The sequence below is a fragment of the Brassica napus genome, chromosome C3 (genome assembly GCF_020379485.1).
Source record: "Brassica napus cultivar Da-Ae chromosome C3, Da-Ae, whole genome shotgun sequence".
Taxonomy (NCBI): Eukaryota; Viridiplantae; Streptophyta; class Magnoliopsida; order Brassicales; family Brassicaceae; genus Brassica; species Brassica napus.
In genome coordinates, this window is record NC_063446.1 from 44,874,930 (window position 1) to 44,894,224 (window position 19,295).

Below are 19,295 nucleotides of genomic sequence, written 5' to 3' on the forward strand. Positions count from 1 at the left end.
AGACATTTGCTTGCACAATTATTAACCCATCGATCATCTTATTTTCTCTCCAGGATCTTAACTTATCTATCACAGAAAGAGGGGTCAGTTTAGAAAATGGGAGAAATTAAGCGCCCATATGCGAAATTGATGTGACATTTTCTGCCCCCACCCACACTCAAACCCACAATTGCCACATGATGGATAAGAATATAAGATAATAACTCGTTAAGATCTTTTTTCTCTTTGATCAATCTTCACATGGGTTATGGTCCCTACTTGTGTATGAAGTGTTACAATTCTTCTATGTGTGTTATATCCTTCAGTAATTTTGTCCACAATGATTCCGACAAAATATTTGAATCTATAGTAAACCGGTCCGATATTTTTAATCAAGTTTGGTCGTGATCCATTGGGATGATCAGTCTGTATTAGTTGCGCCGTCGAACAAAGTACACATTGCTTCTCTGACTCTTGGTCTAACGCAACATGTTAAGATATCAAATGACCTAACTGTACAAGTACATATTTTTACCATTACAAATAGTAAAAAGAAAGCTTCACTACGTTTAAAAATCCATTTGTTAGTAATATATCTCGTTTCTGCATTTGCTGGGTATAGTTTGGCGTTTCCAAATGACAACTCACTCACACCTATAGTCACTGACACAAATCAGAAACTTTTAAAGGAACAAACCATCACTCGCACACACTTGTGAGTTGTGTCATGTGTCCTTGGGAATTTTATTTATTTATTTCTGCTTTTCAAGTTACAACAAGCAAGTTTTTCTGTGCTTCTCTAATATAGTAGGGTTTGTCTTAAGTTATACTGAAATTAATCCAAAATATTCTAATGTTAAGTCACAACCATTCGTGTCATTTATGACCACCATATAAATTTATTATTAAGGATCCTCATGTTTATCTAATTATCAAGACTAACGAGTTTGAGATAGTAGTTTTGTTTATGTATACAACCTTTAAAGGTTAAAAATGAAAAATAAAGCCATGTGGAATCAGAAACATTAGAGGCATGGGAATATCAAATAATCCAGTGATGGAGCTAGAAAAAGACATTCAATCATAAACCCTAAATATTTTTTTATCTTTCTTGAACCTTTTCTTATCAAAACTTTCCCTTGTTTTAAAAACCCTCAGCAAAGTTAAGTTTTCATTCCGAACTCTACTTTCAGTTGTTCTGGTGTGTCACGACGAGAGATAGTGAAAGAAATTCGGAAGATAATCTGTTTCTTCCTACAGAAGTTAATTTGCCAGGTAGTTTCCCCTTTGCTATCCTGCTGTTTCACTTGCCTTCCTACATAGTCCTCTACAAAAAGAAAAAAAAAAGTTAAACATTCTTAGAGAACATTTAAAACTTTCAAATGAATATTTCTTGATGTTTTATTTGTTTTGTACATCTGGTTCGATCTGTACGTTGACCTTTAGGGTTCTTGTCACATTTTGTGCGTTTGGTTAAAATGGGTAGTAATATAATCACCGAAGCATATCTCATTTTATGTTGTCAGTTTGGTCTTTTTTTTTTTATAATCGTAAGTGTGATCCCAAAGGCTTTCTAGGCCCAAGGACTAATCACTACGAGACCCGCAAAATCTGCGTTTTCTTACCATTCAAGGCGCTCTGAGTGACCATGGGGAATCGAACCCAGGGTGGTACTCACAGCTGTAAGCCATTTACCACTAGGTCAAGCTACTTGGTTATGTTGTCAGTTTGGTTTGTAGACTAGTTTATTTAGTAATGCATGCTTACATGGAATAAAAACCGATTTAAGGATGTCACTTTTTTGTTTGAATGTCAGTTTTTTTCTGTGAAATTCACATGGTAAGCTTACCATGAGGTGCTCGAAATTCTCCTTCAGTTGTGCTTTATGTTGATTCTACTCCATCGGTTTGGTTTTCCGAACCGGTAGATTTTTTATCATAGTTTAGTTATTGTTGTCAAAAAAAAATTTGCATGGCAATTAAGTTTCAAAAAAAAAATCACATCGCAATTGTGTATTTTACTGAACTGTTATAGTTATCTAACCCTAAAAGTCAAGGTTAGAATATTAATACTTATGTAAATATTACAGTTACGGAGTTACCAATCAAAAATTTACTCTTTTCATCTTTAAATAAAAATCATTTTTATCATACAAACAAGGCGTCGATAGTGACTGTGAAAAAGATAGTGCGACATGCTATAATTTTATAAAATTTATAGCAATAAAAAACCATATTAAAATGAAAATATAAGAAAAAAATTATTTAACCAGAAAGGAAAAAAATTACACCGTCGTAGCTGTACAAAATGCTGAATTTTGATAATTTCACTTATATTTAATATTTAAATAATGAATTTTGTCAACAGAATTTAGTTAAAAGCTTTCAAATAAGAAATGATTGATCGAATAGCTATGGAACTCAGGTCACCAGACAAGCCGAGAAATTAGCTCAGCTTATGACACTGTCCATTTTCATAACGAAATGACTAGAACATCCCTAGAAAATGCATGTGTTGCGTGGTACTGAAAACTCAAAAAGTCTTGGAACTTTACAAACTTTGTATCGTTTTCTCAATTTTAGCCCCCGCTTCAGAAGGAATTGTCACTCTCAACATTGCCATATTTCCAGTTCATATATCAGTTTTTTGTGGTCCACAAACCATATATAACTCTTCCAAAAAAAATTTGATATCAACATATACCTGCATGCATGCATATACATATATAAATATATATATATATATATATATATATATATATATATATATATATATATGTATTCATTATCATGTTGGATATGTGTAGTCTATTCTTTCCCAAAAGAAGACACCAAAGAGACGAGATTCTTGTCATCCATGGTAACAGTTTTATAGATTTAAACATCATGAGTGATTGATAAATTTTAACGGTCAGCATCCTGGAAAATTAGGTATAATATTATACGTTTTACCTGTGGGGGTGGTAAGTCTATGTAATATCTTTTAATTTACATATTTATCGCAATTTAGTTAATAAGTATATTAAAAGCCTATTTATCACTAAAAGAAAATGTTTTAATTTTAAGAAAAACGATTAGCTTGACTACGAGACTAAATTAAAGAGAATTCATTTTCAAAATCTATCACTTTGGTTCTTAACCACCATTATTATCAACACACTTATGTATACCATCATTTCTTATAGCATTTACTTATCGTCACATATGTATGTGTAGAAGGTTTCACTTTTGGAAATCAAACAAAGGATCTACTACGAAGAGAACATAGCAGCGTGTCTATTTTTAGCAAACAGATAAAATATTATACTATATATTTCTGACAAAAAGAGCTACTAAAAAGTTTAATAAATATATATGTAGATATACATCAACATTTTTATTTGCCGATTTATATACATACGTGCGGTGTCTATGTCTATGAATCTAACTAATTATTTACGTGGTTCAAAAAAAAAAGAATCTAACTATTTATATACATACAACTTAATTTTGGACACAGTTTTGTTTCCTTGGCAGAGAGCTAAGAGATGGAACCAGCAGAGAAACCATCGATCAAACCGTCTTCTCGGACTCTCCCTAGAGACACTCGTGGCTCTCTCGAAGTATTCAACCCATCAACTTTCCCAACCAGACCTGATAACCCCGTTTTCCGTCCAGAACCACCAACGTGGCAAAACTGGAGCGATCCACGTGACAGCCCCCAACCCCAAATCCAACCTCTGTCTGAACCAGCTCCCTCTATTCCGGTTCGGTCTGAAGAAATCGCCGTCACAACCTCATGGATGGCTCTGAAGGATCCATCACCGGAGAAAATCTCCAAGAAGACGATAACCACCGAGAAACCACAGGTTGCGGCAGTGGCAGCGGAGCAGAGAGCGGCGGAGTGGGGACTTGTTCTGAAGACTGATACTAAGACGGGAAAGCCACAGGGAGTAAGCGTGAGGAACTCAGGTGGGGCAGAGAATGATCCGAACGGGAAAAAGACTTCGCAGCGAAACTCGAGCAATTCTTGCCGGAGCTCCGGTGAAATGTCAGATGGAGATGTCGCCGGCGGGAGAGGTGGGATCCCGAGGGTCTCGGAAGATCTGAAAGATGCCTTGTCGACGTTTCAACAAACGTTTGTTGTTTCAGATGCTACCAAACCTGATTACCCGATTATGTATGCTAGTGCCGGTTTCTTCAACATGACCGGTTACACTTCGAAAGAGGTCGTCGGCAGAAACTGGTAAAAATATTTATAATTGATACAATTCTTAAATATTTTATCTTTTTGTTTTAAAATAACCACAAAGATTCTAACAAAAATATATATAACATATTTTAGGTTTATGGATGTTTGCTAAAAGTAGAACAATATCTTAAAATGATTTCATCAACACCTTGTATAAACGTAATTTTGTGTTACTTTTAGAAAATATCAAGAAACTTATATCTTTTTTTGTGGTGCATCTTTGTCAATGTTAGTAATTTATTTTTTTAATTTAAGAAAATAAAATAAAATTATGAAGATCGTACTTTTTGGGGTTTTTTTATTGTAGCCGATTTCTACAAGGTTCAGGGACAGATGCTGATGAGTTAGCGAAGATAAGAGAGTCATTAGCTGCAGGAAATAATTATTGTGGGCGTTTATTGAATTACAAGAAAGATGGGACCTCATTTTGGAATCTTCTCACGATTGCGCCGATTAAAGACGAGAGTGGCAAAGTCCTCAAATTTATTGGGTTAGTCCTTTAATACACTTTTTGCTTTTACTCGTTTAAGTCCTTTATTTATTCGTTTTTCTAAATTCCATCCTTTTGATGGGACTTGAGTTGAGTCTGTGGACCTGTAATTGCGTTGCTTTCTCCGCAATAATTCTAACAGTTGTCATTGGCTTATCTGATCTCTTCGATCCGACGGCCAATTTTATCCCTTTTAGTTTTTATATTTTTTTGTCGTTAGTTCTTATATAATGTTCTCTCGCGAATTGAAATGTACAAGACAGATTACTTTCGAACGAAATTAATAACCGATAGAATAGTAATGTTTTAGGATAATTTTTTTTTGTTTGACAACGGATTAAGAGAATAATATCTATACTATAATATCTATTAAAAAAAGAATTCTTAAAAAATCTACCTATAAAAAATTGTTGTATCATTTTATTAGACTAACTTTTATTAGTCTTACCTTATATATTTATAACAATACGTTACTCAATACCATGTTTGTCAAAAAAAAAAATTCAATACCATATATTTACCCGATTTTTATTCCTTCTTCAGACAATACGCGCGACAGTATTAATTAATATTAGGTCTGGGACGGATCGGATATCCGGGCAATTTAAAGGTATCTAGATCCGGATTCTTATCCGGCGAATCCATAATTTTACTATCCTTATCTGGATCTGGGTTTTCGGATATCCGGGTGTCGGATATCCTTCTAAAAATTGTAATATCCGGCGGATATCCGGTCCGGATTTGGATCCTTAAAATAAATAAAAAATAATATTAATATACATAAAATATTAACAATAATTTTAAAATAAAAATATATATAATGTATTTAATTATTTCTATGTATAATATTACGAAATTCACATAAAATTTATATATATTATTATAAAAATTAAAATAGATTAAATAAAATTAATTTTTATATATAGATATTATTATTTTTGAAATATTTATTAATAAAACTTACGGATCCGGATATCAGGACTTAAAAATTAAGATATCCGGATCCGGATCCGGTTTTGACGGATCCAACATTTTACTATCTGGATCCGGATTCGGCTCCTCCGGATATCCAGATTTTCAGATCAGATCCGGATCGAATCTCAAATCAAATCTCGGATCGAATCCGGATCTCGGATAAAAGTCCTTAGTTTGTCAACGAAGTCAGAGGGAATTAAATTATGGTAACTCGGCCACTCTTGTGCATTCCCATGTATCATGTATGGAGCCTGTTCAGATATGCTATTTTACTGTTTATTGTCTATACTTCTTGATTAAAATGAACTACATATTTAATTTAATACAATATATATATATATATATATATATAATCTTTCCATGATGGACGTATAATAATACAATCATCCAGTTAAAAACATGGTTCAAAATCTTATTCTAAATTTTTAGTTATTGTTACTCTTTATATTGTATGATACACCTTTTCTATAAATTAATTTTATATTTCATCGTAGTGGTTGTAATCAATAATATTATACACTATATTTTATGCTCAGGATCTACAATATTTATATATTAATTATTAAATGAGTTAGTATATACTGTATTATTAAACATATTCTACTATGGTTTACAAAAAAAACATATATGTACTATGTTATTTTACATTATATAGTTTCAAATATTTAAAAATCAAAGTTAATAAAATAGTTTTGCAAATCATATGTTAAAATAAGATTATATATAAAAAAATTGGCTAACTTAATTTTTATAAAATTATTATAAAAAAAATTATTAACAAATTTTAAAACTATTAAAAACCTACAAATATGTTCTACTACATAAGCTAAAAAAATCTACCAAGTAAATCTTAAACTATATCAATTTAACAAATGAACTCTTATGAAATACACACAAAATATAATGAGAGAGTAGATCTGGATATTCAGATATTCGGGTCGGCTCCTTTTTATCCGGGGTTTTTGGGTCATAAACATTTTGACCCAAATAGATATTTGATTTTTTTTTAATTTGGGTTTAGGTCGGTTCTTTTCATGTCCAGGTCGGTTCAGAATCATAATTCAACCACATGTAAAATACATGTAATATTTAGGTACGTAGCATGTCATGTTGGTTCAGATATTAAGATTTGAAAAACATTTGAAGTACCTGAAAATCTGAAAATGATCTCATACTTGAAAAATAACCGAAAACCCCAAAAAATATTTAAATACTCGAAAAAGATCTGAAATGCTTCCTGAAATATAACACAAGAACCGACAATGCGTAAACTATTATCTGAATACCCGAAATATATTTTTAAAATTTTGAAATTTTACCTAAAATCTGAAAGTATAACTGAAAACTTACCCAAAAAGAATATCCGTAATACCAAAAACATATCCAAAATACCTAAATATGCCTAATATACACAAAACATTTATGTACTTTGGGTACCCGGCCAGATTTTGGGTTGGATCCGTCTGAACCGAGATCTACAGGTCCAAAAATCCCCAATATGTACATTTCCCTCGACCCGGATCCGATTGGGTTTATTTTTGGATTCGAGTAAAAGTTTAGGTTTAAAAGAGAGAATTATATAAAAATGTACATACATAATCTCAAATAAACTAATTCATAAATTATATAATTTTGAACAAAATTTCTTTTTCGATACAATATAATTTTGTAACATAATAATGTACAATAATCACAAAATACTAATTCATGTCAAAATTTAGCTATAATAAAAAAAAAAAAAACGCTTCTAAGCGAATATCAAAATCTAGGGTATTTTATATCTGGAGGAAAAATAAGATACAAAAGTATTTTCTGTTTGTTTCTATTTGGACCAGAATGCAAGTGGAGGTGAGCAAACACACTGAAGGAGCCAAAGAAAAGACTTTGAGACCCAATGGGCTTCCTGAATCTCTGATTCGATATGATGGTATCTACTCTTTATTTTCATTTGTTAATAGATCATTAAAATATGATTACTCTATAAATATAGTAGTTTTCCCCACCAAATTCATAAATCCTTCAAAAAATTTAGCCGATTTCACTCTAGAACTCGACCCTTCTGCACTATGCCGCCGTAATAAAAAGCGTTAAGTGGGGCAAATGCTACGTACTTTTTTTTAATTAGTTAGGATTTGATGGAGATAAAAAAAAAATGAAATTAAAGATTCTGAGTGCTTAGGTCGCGCAAAATGGATTTATGTTAGACTTTAAAGATGTAAACATTTCTCATTGATGTTTTAACAGTTATTTTGACGGTTAGCAAATCACGTACTTTGAACGATTTGGTCAACGAAAAAAGGATTATATTTTGAGATCCCTTATATTTTTGGTTTAAAATTTGATTTTTTTTGTAAATCTTTTTGAAATATTTTAGTAAAATAAATCTTTTTTGTTTTAACAACAGAATGTAAAATATATCTAAAATTTGTTTTGTGACAGCCCGCCAAAAAGATATGGCGACTAACTCAGTAACAGAGCTGGTGGAGGCGGTGAAGAGACCTCGAGCTTTAAGCGAATCAACCCATAGCCATCCCTTCAAGAGAAAGTCGGAGAGCGATGAGCTTCCTGCAAAACCTGGCCGGCGAATGTCTGAGAACGTCGTTCCATCAGGACGGCGAAACTCCGGGGGCGGCAGAAGAAACTCGATGCAGCGAATCAGCGAAAATCCCGAGAAGAAACCGGCAAAAACTTCTCGTCTTTCTTTCATGGGGTAATTCTCACCATATCACTTTTGACCCATAACTTTTATAAAGATCAATTTAGTCCCTATGTTTCTTTATATTAAAAGTTAATCGAACTCTGCTATTAGGATGAAGAAGAAGGGTCAGTCTCAAGACGAGTCTCTTGAAGATGGATTTATAGAGTATGGTGAAGAAGATGACGAGATTAGTGACAGAGACGAGAGACCAGAGAGTGTTGATGATAAAGTTAGACAAAAAGAGATGAGAAAGGGTATGGATCTCGCAACCACACTCGAACGTATCGAGAAGAACTTCGTCATCACCGATCCTAGGCTCCCCGACAATCCCATTGTAAGAGCATTAGATAAAGAGAGCAAAAAAAATACTCTCTCTTTCCATGACAAAACAAAACACTCTCTCTTTCACTTCATGTTCTGAAAGAGTTTCATTTGCTTGGTCCTCTGTTTCCAGATTTTTGCGTCTGATAGTTTCCTGGAGCTCACGGAATATAGCCGTGAAGAAATTCTTGGCAGAAACTGCAGGTACTACATTAACATGAACTAATTTTTCTTTTTATTATAGATATCTTTTTTAAAAGGTTTTTATTATGAGCATGTCTACATTAACAATCGAGAAAAGAGCATGTTTTTATTATAGATATCTTTTTTTCAGGTTTCTGCAAGGTCCAGAGACTGATCCAACAACGGTAAAGAAGATTCGAGCGGCTATTGATAACCAAACCGAAGTGACGGTTCAGCTCATTAACTACACCAAGAGCGGTACTCAACTTTTCGATTACCTTAGATCAATCTGTGAATCAATAATGTAAAGAGTCTTGAAAATTATGCATTGCTTTTCTTTGTTTCAGGGAAGAAGTTCTGGAACATTTTCCACCTGCAACCTATGCGTGATCAGAAGGTACAATGATTTACATACATACGTATCTTGCCTAACACGTCACCACAAAGCCGTGCTTGTTAAAGAAAATTGAAAGCATTGGCTTAGAGCATCATTTTATTCAAAATTTATCTATAAAGCACATTTACAGAACTTTTATTTTGTATGGTCTCTGGAAAACTGTTTGTTAAGTTTTTATTTAAAATCAGAATTACAACTAATATTTTAAGTTTTTTTTTCTACAATCACAATTTGATTGTAAAACTGATTAACTACATATGTCTACATTTACAAAGATGTCTATTTTATTATTTTACTTCTTCTGAATATGTTATTTTTATATGTTATAAACATTATGATAAAAGCATATTCTTTTTGAACTGAATTCATTATTAAAATCTTTAGAATTTTTGTTATATAATGCTATTTATTTTAAAACTGTAAAATAACTTTTGTGATTGAAAATATTAGTAAATAATATATCAAAGATAATTTTTGATATATTATATTTTTACAAGTTAGCATAAAATTGTAAGTAGTATTTTTGAGTAAATTTTTTAATGAAACTTTAATTTTACAAAAAAATGTCTGTAATAGACATTGCAAAACAGTTTAGTAAAAGTTATAAAAAAAAGTGGCATATGGCATACAAAAAAACCCTTGCCGCGGCTCAGCGTCACCTTCAAGTTTATTTCAACATTACATTTTACATGTCAGAGTTTTAGTCTATGAATTTTAAACTAAAAATACGTATTGTTTGATATCTTATGGACAGGGAGAAGTACAATACTTTATCGGAGTGCAACTAGACGGGAGCAAGCACGTTGAGCCAGTTCGCAATGTCATTGAAGAAGCTGCAGTGAAAGAGGGCGAAGAGCTGGTCCAAACCCTACTGCCTTTAAATCTCTATTTTCAATTGTAATCGTAAGGTCGAAACATGAGAGCTTAACCCATTTTTTTTCCTGAAATCTGAGCTCTTCAGGTGAAGAAAACAGCTGTAAATATAGATGAGGCTGTACGAGAACTTCCTGATGCCAACATGGTAAGTGATTGATTGAGTATCTTCATCTGATAGTTTTAGATCAGGGTTTAAAGGATATTTCTGATTGATTGTTTTGTTGTTTTATTGAAGACGCCAGAGGATTTATGGGCAAACCACTCAAAGATTGTTCATTCAAAGCCTCACAGGAAAGATTCACCTTCATGGAAAGCTATCCAAAAGGTACTGGAGAGTGGAGAACAAATTGGTCTGAATCATTTCAGACCGGTAAAACCTTTGGGTTCCGGTGACACAGGAAGGTTTGAAACTCTCTTTGAATCTATTAATTAATGAAACAGTTTACAAAAAAAAACATTTTTGTCATCAAACTTACAAACGTACCTTTGTTGTTTCATCAGTGTCCATTTAGTGGAACTTAATGGAACAGACCAGTTGTTTGCAATGAAAGCAATGGACAAGACCGTCATGCTTAACCGTAACAAAGTAACTACAGTACCTTGCGCAACAATCTTGTTTTTCATGCTTCTGCCATAAAGGTAGCAATTGATGAAAAAATTGACAGGTGCATAGAGCTAGAGCTGAGAGGGAGATCCTAGATTTACTTGACCATCCTTTTCTCCCAGCACTCTACGCTTCATTTCAGGTAGAAAAATCTGTTTGCATATTTTTATATGCGTGTTCATAAGTCTCATGACGTGACTGATGTATCATGTTTAATCTGCAGACAAAGACGCATATATGTCTTATAACGGATTACTATCCAGGAGGAGAACTCTTCATGCTCCTTGATCGACAACCTAGGAAGGTTCTCAAGGAAGATGCCGTAAGGTACAAGTTTTACTACATAGACAAAATCTCCATCCTTTTCCAGTTAAATCATGAAATAATAGAGAACATGAAATTTGTTTGTAGATTCTATGCTGCTCAAGTGGTCGTTGCACTAGAGTATCTTCACTGCCAAGGCAAGTCATTCAACATCCACTTTCAATTTCATAGAAACTTGGGATGCAAGTATTGTTGACATATGTAATTTTCTTTGATTTCAGGAATTATTTATCGGGATTTAAAGCCAGAAAACGTATTAATCCATGGAAATGGAGATATCTCCCTAACAGATTTCGATCTGTCTTGCTTGACATCTTGCAGACCTCAGGTTTGCTCTAACATTCTTCCCTTATAAAATTCTTGCTCTAACATTCTTCCCTTATAAAATTCTTGCTGGAAAGTTTGCTCGTGTCCTAATTAATCGTGGTCGATGTATCTCTTAGCTGTTGATTCCGAGTATAGATGAAAAGAAGAAGAAGAAGCAACAAAAGAGTCAACAAAGTCCAGTCTTCATGGCTGAACCTATGCGTGCATCAAACTCATTTGTTGGCACTGAAGAGTATATTGCTCCGGTTAGTGTGTATACAAGCTTAATAATACCGGTTAAGGTATTTTCCCTCTCTGTATTAACCGGGAATTAGTGTATTATATTGACAGGAAATTATAACTGGGGCGGGTCATACAAGTGCAGTAGACTGGTGGGCTCTTGGTATCCTTATGTACGAAATGTTATACGGATACACTCCTTTTAGAGGAAAAACCAGACAGAAGACTTTCGCCAATGTTCTTCAGAAAGATCTGAAGTTCCCAGCTAGTATTCCTGTAATTGATCATTCACTATTTATATATCAATTAATCTCATGTTAATAAGATATACAACTAATTTTGGCTATCATGGGTTTACAGGCAAGCCTTCAAGTGAAACAGCTGATTTTTAGGCTGTTACAACGAGATCCGAAGAAGAGACTAGGCTGTCTTGAAGGAGCAAACGAAGTCAAGAACCACTCTTTCTTCAAAGGCATTAATTGGGCTCTGATTCGATGCACGGTAACTTCACAGCTTTCTGATCTTTACTTGGGTTAGAAGAAATAGTTTCTCTTTGACTTGCGAAAGAAGAAAACCAATATGTTTCTGAGTTTGTTTCGATATCTGCAGACTCCTCCGGAGCTCGAAACACCAATATTTCCTGGCGAAGCTGAAAACGGAGAGAACGTCGTGGACCCTGAACTAGAAGATCTGCAAACAAATGTTTTTTGAAAATTTGAATTGAACGATTCTTGTTTTCTTAAAAATGCTTTCAAGAACCTTTTGAATCTCTTGCTGTCCCAAAGCTTCAAACGAGAGTGCATGTTCTTTTCATTTCGTTTTTTTCTTCTTCTTTGACCTATTCGATTGGTTTTCCTAAGTGTTTCTTCATTTCTTGTAATATGTGTCTATTTGTGTGATTTCCTGAGGAATATTTTATCCTACATTTCAATAAAGCTAGTCTTTTCTTCTATTTTTTAGTAATTATATAATGCGATGAAATTGCTAGCAAAGACATCTCTAAAACGATGTTTGTTCTAAATTAATTTTTGCAGATGAGTGAGTAACTAGTGAGTTTTGTTACCAACAAAATTTGGGCTAAAATGAAGTATGTGGCAATGATTCTATATGTTTAATGATTGTATAACATGCTAATTATTTATTATACTAAGATAAATATTTAGCTCTAACATATATGTCGCGCATTAAATTATAGTATGGTGTTTTATTATTTTACTAGATTTTGATCCGCGCTTTTAAAGCGCAAGATATTTTGTCATGAAAATTTTATTAACAACTCTATAAATGTTTTGTTAATCTGAAATTTTTTGTATATTTAAAAAATTTGTATTTAAATCAACACTTTTAAACCCGACCCATATCAGCTGTCCAACCGGTAAATCTGATGATTTGATATGTAATCTTGTTTAAATTTTAAGAAATACTCATTATATAAATACTTCATAAAACCTGTAAAAATTGGTAAAAACACATAATTAACCGTTTGAACCGATTGGTGATCGATATGTATAATACAATTTTATTTAAATTATTATTTTTAAATTTTAACGTTCATTTCAATGTTTTATTAGGTATTTCAGTATTTATTAACTTTAATCTTATTGCATGTTTTTAATACATGTCATAACTTCAACTTGTTAAAATTATCTTTTTATAACTTTGATGTGAAATGAAAAACAAAGAAAATAAATTTTAAAAATTTACTTTTTTTGATCCGCGCTTTGAAAGCGCGAAATACCTTTTTGATTAATATTTTTATATAATAATATTATATGTTTGTTCATAGTGCGATATCAAATTCGAATTTATACATGTGGACATTGATGATTCTACATGATAGTTTAGATGCGTAAAATGTGTCGTAATATCAAAATGTGTAACTGTAGACATGAAATAGCCATATGGAGGATAAATAATCCTCTTTACGAGAAAGAAAGGATAAATGAACCGCAAGAAGCACTGGAAGAAGTCCAAACTGATGATAACATAAATCAGAAAGAAATATTAGATGTTTTCAGGAAATTACAAGAGGCATACAAAGATGAGAATGATTATTGGCAACAAAAGAGCGCAAACATGTGGTATCCTGCAGGGGATTCAAATACAAAGTTCTACCTTGCCTTCACAAAACAAAGGCAATCTCGAAATCCGATTATAAGGTTCCACAACAAATATGGGCAATGGATAACATATGAGATGGGTTATGAGAAAGTGAAAGTGGACTATTTGGATGAAATATTTACATCTACTTGTCCTTTGGATTTTAAATATTTTTTACAAGAAATTCCGAGTACCATAACTAATCAGATGGATTCCTGATTAATAGCACTAGCTACATAAGAGGAAGTTCGACAAACCTTGTTTATGATACATCCAGAAAAAAGCATCAAGATCAGATGGAATGCCACCGCTTTTTTCCAGCATGCTTGGAATATAATTAAGGCGGATGTAATTGAGTTAGTGAACACATTCTTATGGACATGGAAATTGAACACAAGGTTAATTCTTATGAACATCTGCTTGATTCCCAAAATGAAAAATACAAGTTGACAGAACTAAGACCAATAAGTCTCTATAATCTAGGATACAAGATTATTTCAAAGGTTTTATGCCAGCGGCTGAGAAACTGTCTACCGCAACTAATATCTGAAACTTAGTAGGCTTTTGTCTCAAGACATCTAATCTCAGATAATATTTTGATAGCGCAAGAAATGTTTCGTGGATTAAGGACAACAAATCATGAGAAAACAAATTAATGGGATTAGAACAGACATGAGCAAAGCTTATGATAGAATGAAATGACCTTTTGTACAGGCTTTAGTTACATAAATGGGGTTTGATGCTCAGTAGATGATGGAATGCATTACAGAGTGCAATACAAAGTCTTATTAAATGGCTAAAGGTCATATAAATCCTCAAAGGACTATGTCCGGGGGACCTACTCTCCCAATACCTTTTTATCATGTGCATGGAGGCTTTGATCACCAATATCAGGAAAGCTGAAAGCGATAATCTATAACAGGTTTATATTATAATTATTATATAATTAAAATAATTATTTTTAATATAATTAATATTACCCGCAGATTTGGCGGATTACATGCAGGTTTTGGCATGGCGAATGTGGGTATAAAAGTTTTTGTTTGCGGGTTATGCGGTCAAATTTTTGAATCAAAAAATGATTCGACCCGCGGCGGGGCAGGGTAGATTGGGGCGGATTGACCCGCGACACCAACACTAAAACAAGCGATGTCCTACTCACAATAAGCCTGCTGAGATAGAATGACTCCGGTCGACCAAAGTGCACATGTTATTTTCCGACTTCGCCCACAAAATCAAAAGATAAGGGCAAACTGTTGGGGATAAATAATTCAGAAAAATATTACTCATGCTTCCTAGCGGGATGCATGCCTTCAAATTCATGCGTAGATAAATCCAAGCTCAAACCCGGCTCTATCCTTGCCTCTGGGTAGAATATAAAACCTATAGTAAAGAGATTCTTCCATATTTCTGAATATGGAAGTCTCTAACCTAATTTTCGACTACGAACAGCCGTATATTATTAGAGCACAAGCTCAAGTCTATGAAGCCAGACCCAAAATCCATATATATTAGGGTTCCCAGCAAGATAATGATACCATATATTTTACCCAATTTTAGCCATGATATATAGGTGTTTTAGAGTACATTATATGAGTTTGGAATATGTTTTAGAGTGTATTCAGGTTCATGTACATTTTAGAGAACTTTGATGATTTTGGAGCCTTTTGGAGCCTTTTAAGGTGAAGAACTGCACAGACGCGTCAGATGTTTAAATATGGATGGAAACCTTCCCACAGTGAGATTGAACCCATATTTTGACACAAGATAGAACTTTGAGTTAGCTTTCCAATGCCATTGGTTTGAGGTCAATCAAAATCATGTAGCAGAAGTTATGCCAATTTTACTGAAGAGTGGTACATCTGCCTCGCGAGAGGAAGCTGTCGAGGAGATGAAGAAATGTCGATCGACGACAGACCCTGGTATCGATCGACGGTGATCCCAAAAAAAGGTCCAAATATATTTCAAGAACGACTTAAGCTCAGAAGCCACCACAAATTACCAGAATACCTGTGGACGACCTAAAACCCTATTTATTTGTTTTCTAAGCCATTGTTGACGGCTACACTTTCTTTTATTCATAGTCCTAGGTTAGGAGAGAAGAGAGGAAATCCTTCAGAGTCCTCTTGGAAATCCTTTGGTTTCTTTATTTGGTTTATATTTTATATCTATTCAGCTCATGATTTTTGTGACAACTATCATGTCTGAGTAGATCCATCTGTTAGATTTAGGTTTTCGAGGGTTTAAATGAACTTGCGATATATAGAATTGCTAGGTGATTTATTGTATCCTTCACATGATTGTCCTTACTGCTTGCCATCTATAGTAATTAACTAGGATCATACTTCTAGGTGTTGACAACTACGAGAGTAGGCTCATACCTGATAATAATTATGTTGAGCTAGATTGTTAGATACATGCGATAGCTGGTCTAGTTATCTAGTGAACATATCGATTAGGGCAATAACGCTTGTCTAAGGCAGCGTCGATTCAAGCTTATACCATAGCATCGATCTATGCTTGATCCATGTTGACATGCGAGAGCTAAAACACTGGACTTAGTCAATACATTAGACTCACAGTGAGAGCTGGTCGTTTTTTGCATTCGATATCGAGTTCTAGGATCAAACCCTTAGCATCTATAGATTGAGTTCTTATAACCTGAATGAAACCCTAAGTATATCAACCATCCTTCCATCACAAACAAACTCCTGATTTACTGCTTGTTATTTATTACTTCATATATTATTTGACCTAGCATAGTCTGAAACTAAATCTAGTGTGTGAGATATCGAGTCTCTTTGGATCCGATCTTCAAGTACTACGTCGAACCTCTTATTTGAGAGATTATTCTCAAAGCCATTGGCAAAGCTTCTAGCACTCCTTATTGCTGAGATGATAGACAAATGAGAAGAGTCTGTGGAGCCTTTCACGAAGAAAGAGTGATGAAGCTTCAAAGAATAGACACTGAGACTTGGTTTGGAGCAAGTTCTCATTCTCATACACACTGAATAAGATCTCCAGAAGTCAAGCTAATGACTGAAAATAAGCGCTGAGTGGGAGGCAACCCACTGCTAGGTAAAAAAAAAGATAAACAGTTTCGTTCGCAGAGCCGTCGATCGGCACTGTAGCGTCATCACTGTTCATCGCGAAAAAGAAGAAGAAAAGATCCAAGGAAGAAGAGTTGATATACCAGTAGCGATTGACGACAACATGACATTGTCGGTCAACAGAGCATCACGAGTATCGATCCATCGCCACTTAACTGTATCGATCGACGCTCACCATCAACGAGCATGTATACCGTTTCTCCTTGTTAAATTTAGTATTTATGAATTGTTTTCCCACCAATCTTATACTGTATAACATTGGGGACAATGTTGTTTAAGTCTGGGGGAGGTTCTACTGATATTGTGTTTTGTATTAAGTTTTATTTTTATGAGTTTTATTGAGTTTTATTGAGTCAAGAAGGGGATGATGAACTTTTTCAATTTTACTTACTATCTAACCACTCTCTAGCACCATTCTTTGAGGTTATTGATTGCAGGGTGTACTGAATGGAAACACTAAAGTGGATCACTTGCCAATAACAACCATGCTAGTTGAGAAAGTCTGAAGGAACCAAAGCTGATTTCCAACCTTAATCAACTCAACTTGCTTGTTTAGGGGCTTGGAATACATTGGATCGGATTCCTTCTGCAAGTCTGGAAGGTAAAAGTATGTGTGTTACTATTCCCCTCTCTCTCCCCTTCAGTGTTAAGAAGAATTAGAATGAGACTTGGTGGTTACAACCATTAAAGCTTGATTCATAAAAATTCGAGAAAGAGATAAAAGTCAAAAAGAAGTGAACATGATCAGGTACGAAAGCCTGTCCAAATATCTTAGTCAATTTAAAAGATAAAATAATACCCTATAAAGAAGGGAGACATTGACTGAGAGAAGTGAGAAGAGAGGGAGGAAAAGAACTAGAGAAGCCTACTTGTGTGTTCAGATACTTGCTTGAGTAAGAGTCCATGTGTTCTGTGATTGATACTCCCAAGATTTAGCCTACACATTTATATGCAGAAATGAGGTCAGTAGAGAGGTATGTCAGGCAAAATCAGCTAAGCAGTGGGCTAGATGGTTTGGTTGCTAAGCTAAGGTCTATTGCATGAAGTGCCTCTAAAGTTGGCAATGATCTGATGTGGCTTGCAACATTGCAGAGGTGAAAGTAGTAAGTTTAAAATTGTGTGAGTCCCTGTTGTTTTCAAACCTCTTTCACATGACTACTCTATGTTTTGCTTGAGGACAAGCAAAATGGTAAGTCTGGGGGAGTTGATATACCATGGATTTTATCCATTTTTAGCCATGGTATGTATATAGGTGTTTTAGAGTATATTATATGGGTTTGGAGTATGTTCTACAGAGTTTTCAGGTTCAGGTACGTTTTGGAGAACTTTGATGATTTTGGGGCCTTTTGGAGCCTTTTGAGGTGCAGAACTGCACAGACGCGTCAGATGTTTAGATATGTATGGAGACCTTTCCACGGTGTGATTGAGCCCATCCTTTAGCACAAGATATATCTTTGAGTTAGCTTTCCAATGCCATCGGTTTGAGGCCAATCAACATCCTGTAGCAGAAGGTATGCCCATTTTACTGAAGTGTAGTTCGTCTGCCTCGCAAGAGGAAACTATTGAGGATATGAAGGAATGTCGATCAATGACAGACCCTTAGTGTCGATCGACGGTGATCCCAGAAGAGGGGCCGAGTATATTTCAAGATCGACTTAATCCCAGAAACCACCACAAATTACCAGAATACCCATGGACAACCTAAAACCCTATTTATGTGTTTTCTAAGCCATTGTTGACGGTTACACTTTGTTTTATTCATAGTTCTAGGTTAGGAGAGAAGAGAGGAACTCCTTTAGATTCCTCTTGGAACTTGTTTGGTTTCTTTATTTGGTTTATATTTTATATCTATTTAGCTTATGATTTCTGTGACAACTATCATGTCTGAGTAGATCCATCTCTTAGATTTAGGTTTTCTAGGGTTTAAAAGAACTTGTGATTTATAGAATTTCTAGGTGATTTATTGTATCCTTCACATGATTGTCCTTATTGCTTGTATTCTAGAGTAATTAACTAGGATCATGATTCTAGGTGTTGACAACTACGAGAGTAGGCTCATACCTGATAATAATTATGTTGAGCTAGATTGTTAGATACATGCCATAGTTGGTCTAGTTCTCTAGTGAACATATCGATTAGGGCGATAACGCTTGCCTAAGGCAGCGTCGATCGACGCTTATACCATAGCATCGATCGACGCTCGATCCATGTTGACATGCGATAGCTGAAACACTGGACTTAGTCAATACATTAAATTCACAGCGAGAGCTGGTCGTCTTTTGCATTAGATATCGAGTTCTAGGATCAAACCATTAGCATCTATAGATTGAGTTTTTATAACATGAATGAAACCCTAAGTCTAGCAACCATCATTCCATCACAAATAAACTCCTGATTTACTGCTTATTATTTATTACTTCATATATTATTTGACCTAGCACAGTCTGAAGCTAAGTCTATTG

At 34.2% G+C, this 19,295-nt stretch overlaps 1 protein-coding gene across 1 annotated transcript; it reads left to right on the plus strand.

Annotated features, from left to right (window-relative positions):
- The first annotated feature begins 3,417 nt into the window (after positions 1-3,417).
- Positions 3,418-12,575, plus strand: LOC106377197 (phototropin-1). The gene is made up of 20 exons (XM_013817379.3): positions 3,418-4,203; positions 4,517-4,699; positions 7,510-7,601; positions 8,114-8,384; positions 8,484-8,706; positions 8,827-8,897; positions 9,028-9,134; positions 9,224-9,273; positions 10,028-10,132; positions 10,235-10,294; positions 10,385-10,551; positions 10,651-10,735; positions 10,815-10,895; positions 10,977-11,080; positions 11,165-11,214; positions 11,299-11,405; positions 11,521-11,649; positions 11,735-11,899; positions 11,984-12,124; positions 12,233-12,575. The coding sequence occupies exons 1-20, from the start codon at positions 3,506-3,508 to the stop codon at positions 12,332-12,334; spliced, it is 2,991 nt and encodes a 996-aa protein (XP_013672833.1). The 5' UTR covers positions 3,418-3,505; the 3' UTR covers positions 12,335-12,575.
- The last annotated feature ends 6,720 nt before the right edge of the window (positions 12,576-19,295 follow it).

Bases quoted from the DNA above. Each gene is read 5' to 3' on its own strand.
- LOC106377197 (XM_013817379.3), top strand. From the start codon at position 3,506: ATGGAACCAGCAGAGAAACCATCGATCAAACCGTCTTCTCGGACTCTC. The intron at 11,081-11,164 runs GTACAAGTTTTA...ATTTGTTTGTAG, and splicing joins CTCAAGGAAGATGCCGTAAG to ATTCTATGCTGCTCAAGTGG. The intron at 11,215-11,298 runs GCAAGTCATTCA...CTTTGATTTCAG, and splicing joins AGAGTATCTTCACTGCCAAG to GAATTATTTATCGGGATTTA.